The sequence below is a fragment of the Nannobrachium achirus genome (assembly GCF_963921795.1).
Source record: "Nannobrachium achirus genome assembly, chromosome: 14".
In the NCBI taxonomy this organism is placed as follows: Eukaryota; Metazoa; Chordata; class Actinopteri; order Myctophiformes; family Myctophidae; genus Nannobrachium; species Nannobrachium achirus.
This window is the reverse complement of record NC_137821.1, coordinates 20,225,201-20,230,200: the sequence shown is the minus strand read 5'-3', so window position 1 is coordinate 20,230,200 and position 5,000 is coordinate 20,225,201. Positions and strand designations below refer to the sequence as shown.

At 39.4% G+C, this 5,000-nt stretch overlaps 1 protein-coding gene across 1 annotated transcript in view; it reads left to right on the top strand.

Annotated features, from left to right (window-relative positions):
• Positions 1–5,000, top strand: part of LOC308297881 (atrial natriuretic peptide receptor 2) — a gene marked incomplete at its 5' end in the record, with an annotated part of 15,722 nt that overhangs the window by 8,028 nt on the left and 2,694 nt on the right. The window contains 6 exons of the mRNA XM_080741446.1: positions 503–604; positions 850–969; positions 1,939–2,032; positions 2,491–2,578; positions 2,841–2,980; positions 4,405–4,557. Of these exons, the coding sequence (XP_080597572.1) occupies positions 503–604; positions 850–969; positions 1,939–2,032; positions 2,491–2,578; positions 2,841–2,980; positions 4,405–4,557 (697 nt within the window). The remainder of the gene's footprint in view (positions 1–502; positions 605–849; positions 970–1,938; positions 2,033–2,490; positions 2,579–2,840; positions 2,981–4,404; positions 4,558–5,000) is intronic.

Genomic DNA, 5,000 nt, shown 5'->3' with positions numbered 1-5,000 from the left:
AAAGTGTTCATTCATTCATTCATTCATTCATTCATTCAGTGACATTAAGTGGTTTTGTTCAAATCAGTATTAATCAGCTCTATATCCTAATAATTTTCATTGCTATGGAGTGTGTTCAGTATGGTCTCCCTTGCCCCCAGCATGTAACGCTGATGAAGGCTTAACGCCGAAACGCGTCCGTTTGTCGCTGCTTTGCAGCTTACCATGCCGACCTTATAAAATAAAAAAGTGCCTTAAAAGGACTGTTCCGTGAGTGCTGGTGTTCTCTTTGAGAATCTTCTTTGTAAAGTTCAGTATGGTCTCCCCATCTCTCCATTTTTAGCAAACAGAAATGTCATTTTAATTTGGTTGGCGCCAATTTCATCCATACAGGATACAGGATAAATGAGTGAAATTGGGAAGTAATGACACATTTGCACTCCAATGACTCAATGGAAATGAGCTCAATCAATCAATCAATCAATCAATCAATCAATCAATCAATCAATCAATGGTGTTGCAGGTAGAGGACAGCAGTATAGAGGCAGCATGGTGTCCTCCACTTCCTGAACTCATCTCCAGCAAGACAGACAACACCTGTCCCTGTCCTGCTGAATATGTAGAGGTACCTGTCTGTCTGTCTGTCTGTCTGTCTGTCTGTCTGTCTGTCTGTCTGTCTGTCTGTCTGTCTGTCTGTCTGTCTGTCTGTCTGTCCCTGTCCACACGTGCAGGTATGTGCATATGCATGTATGTTTGTGTATGTGTGTATGAGCTTCTTCATGTGATATCTGATAATGTAATTCGCTAATGGATGAATGAGTGAAGTTATTCAAAATGACTGCATGTGTGTAATTTTTGTCCTGTGTGTAGCTGATCCGTCGATGCCGTTCTCATAACCCCGTCCACCGGCCTACGTTTGAACAAATCAGGAAGTTTCTTCAAGGAATCAACCCAGATAAAGTCAGTCCTGTTGACATGATGATGAATCTAGTAAGTTTCACTACTGTCAAATCTAGTGTTGTAGTACTCGAGTCATTGTCTCTGTCTCGTCTCGGTCTTGCCCATGATTTTACTCGGTCTTGACCCCGTCTCGGACTAAGGGACTCTGGACTCTTCCCCCACCAAGTTCACTCGAGCCAAGAGTCACCACAATGCAATGAAATGATTGTATTATACCCACATTAACACTTTTAATGCCACAGACAGAGATTGTCGAGAATCATTAATTAGGCAACTAGGCCACTGACGTAGATTGACGAGAATAGGCTATTTTTGTTATAAAACAACTTAAAATGCATTATTTTTGCCGGTTTTATAAAACAGGTCGGTGTTTCATTCGAAACACTTGCTTGCCTCCAGCGGCAGATCATGTGACTGAACAAAAACGCAGAAGTGCGCGGCCCATTCTGGGTCTCCCTTGTTATGATTCTGGTTAGAATGAATTAGAAATATAAACACACTTTTCTCCTCACCCGTAAGTCGGATTTTCAATCCGAAAAAAGATCTGAGCAGCTGGTAGCGGAGTGCGTGCGTAAGTAGGTATTTGCTCGTTTTGTTAGCATGGTTGTATTAGTCTAACAATGGTGGAATTTAGCGTCAACCAGGGTACTGAAAAAAATGGCAGAACGGATAGATGTGTAGACAGCGTTTTTTTGTGGTCGTAAAAAAAAACACACTGAAATGGGCTGGCATTGAAAAAGATAAATTATGAGGAACCCATTCACTTTAACATTATAAGAGAGCTGTCTGGCACTTTTCATGAATGAATTACTAGATCTAAATGGTTTAGTAAGTAAATAAACCTATAGAAAAAAATGTTAATCTAGTGCAAATAATAGCAGGAACTATAAACTTCTCAAGATGTTAAATTATGTCCTAAGAGCATTAGAAGATATGGTTGAAAATGTGTGAAGTGCTCCTTTAATTGATGGATTGATGATCCTGTGTGTCATGTGACAGATGGAGAAGTACAGCAGACATCTGGAGGTGTTGGTCGCAGAGAGAACACAAGACCTGATGCATGAGAAACAGAAGACTGACAGACTGCTATACAGTAATATCTATCTATCCATAAGTATCTATGTATCTACAGTATATATCTGGCTAGATATATACTGTATCATATCTGTTTGTCTCTCTATCATAGATACTCCAGTGGTTCTCAAAATTGTTCATGGACCCCAAATTATGTATTTGACCGTGGACCTCCATCTGAAATTCTTTTGTGCCAGGGACCCCCATACATGATTTGAGTTTCAAAAACATTCAAAATGTGAACATTTGTCAATATTCTGTTTAAATAGCAGATGTATGGTAAATTGGGTTAATGTGATTAAACTATTTTGATTCTATAATAACTAATTTGGATGGGAACCACCCCTTTGAGAACCCGCTGCTCAACTATGTTGCATTAATTGTATTGTTTGTGGTGTGTGTGTGTGTGTGTGTGTGTGTGTGTGTGTGTGTGTGTGTGTGTGTGTGTGTGTGTGTGTGTGTGTGTGTGTTTTGTAGGCATGCTTCCTAGGCAGGTAGCTGATGACCTCAGACAAGGAAAACCATCTCAGGCTCAGAGCTACGTCAGTGCTACTGTGTTCTTCAGGTAACACACACACACACACACACACACACACACACACACACACACACACACACACACACACACACACACACACACACACACACACACACACACACATGCAAACATCCACACGTGTGCTGCTAATAGTGTCTCTCTTGGTGACAGTGACATCGTATCAATAGTATCTCTCTTGATGACAGTGGCATCGTATAGATAGGGTCTCTCTTGAGAGTGACATTGTACTGTCTACTGTACTATCTAATTGTGTCTCTCTTTGTGACAGTGACATCGTGGGGTTCACACAGTTGTCCAGTACCAGCACTCCATACCAGGTGGTTGACTTCCTCAATAAACTGTACACCACCTTTGATGATATCATTGACAACTACGACGTTTATAAGGTGGAGACCATCGGAGACGCATGTAAGACACCCACAAGCACACGCTTGTTAAATAAATTATTAAAGTGAAATAAGTATGGATCTATAAATCCATAATTAAAATAAGACAAAGAGACCAAAGGACTATATCTTAGATTGCTGTATTTGAGAGGAGTCAGACAGAGGAGACAAACAGTGAGCTACCATAGCGGCAGCTTGATAATTCTCTCTCTCCTCCAAGATGGAGGAGAACAGTATATAAAGAGTACAGTTTATGACAGTAAGAATCGTGGGACTCATTCATTTGTTCCCAGATCATAACAAGGAAGGAAGACAGTGACACGTAGTTGGTAATTTTCCACTAGTGACATACAGTATATCATGATTTCGTAGCCAGGGCAACCAAAGTTACCATGACCTGTAATCTTTTAGCCTGAGCTTAAAGTATCCGGCCAAAATGTGGTCTCTTATACTGTAAGTTCAGTTCATAATATATATTATATGGTCATATGAGCCTCATACACAAATCATGAATTATGTATCATAATTCTTATCTTATCAACGCTCACACCATAGACTGTAAAAAATATAAAATCATGGACACAGTGAACGGTGACCCATTTCTACAAAGCCATTTTGAAGGCTGTTTTTCAGCTAATTCAAATCCACCATCTTGGAATTCCCTGAACGCTATTGGCTGGAAGAGCAGTAGAACCAGAAATAGCCCTAGAAGCATCAACTCTACTTTATCATAAAATTAATGGTAGCCTACCATAATTTTTGACAACGCATGCTATTGTGTGAATGCACAACAAGATTCAACATTAAAATTGTTTAATTAATAGTACTTTTTTGTAGATTTTTATTCCTCAACATTGTACTGTAGCAGCAATAACAACAATGCAAAATAAATTATTAAAAATTAGCAAATTATTAGGTAATAAATAGCAATGTTAATACACCCTTTAGCACAATTAATAAATAATCGTCTGATCAGAATTACCTGAGATAATCATAATTATTTAGCATTACTGTGATAATTGTTTCCTTGTTTAAAAAATTATCATACTTTTTAAAACGTGGAAATAGCACATTTACAAGCTCACAGTGTGTGTGTGTGTGTGTGTGTGTGTGTGTGTGTGTGTGTGTGTGTGTGTGTGTGTGTGTGTGTGTGTGTGTGTGTGTGTGTGTACATAATTGTCTGATCAGAATTACCTGAGATAATCATAATTATTTAGCATTACTGTGATAATTGTTTCCTTGTTAAAAATAATTATCATACTTTTTAAAACATGGAAATAGCAGATTTACAAGCTCACAGTGTGTGTGTGTGTGTGTGTGTGTGTGTGTGTGTGTGTGTGTGTGTGTGTGTGTGTGTGTGTGTGTGTGTGTGTGTTTGTGTGCGTGTGCGTGTACTGTATGTGTGTACTGTATGTGTGTGTGTGTGTGCGTACGTGCGTGTGTCAGACATGGTGGTCTCAGGGGTCCCCAGGGAGAACGGGATCCTCCATGCGGCAGAGATCGCCTCCATGGCTCTGGACCTGGTGTCTGTCTGCAGGACCTTCAGGATACCACACAAACCACACACACAACTACACATCAGAGCGGGGATACACTCCGGTACACACACACACACACACACACACACACACACACACACACACACACACACACACACACACACACACACACACACACACACACACACACACACACACACGCACTTCAGGGGTGCAACATTCAATAGAATCGATCGATTAGGCTACTAAAGAATAGTCGATAATTTAATAGAAATGTGTCGCAGAAACTTTGTGTCCATCATCCATTGACAGTTCTCCCTATTTTGTGGCATGTTATTATATGCGAAAATATTTTAGCATTTTAAAAAACGTTCAAAATAGTGTAAATATCACATATTAAGTGCTGTGTTATTTGGAAAGTTTTGTGGTGAAAAATAAGGCTTAAGTGGTTTATTGAATCCTAAAAATATGACTGATCAAAAGGTAATCAATAGAATAATCACTAAGAAAGTAATCTATAGATGCAAAGGCAGCCATAATAAA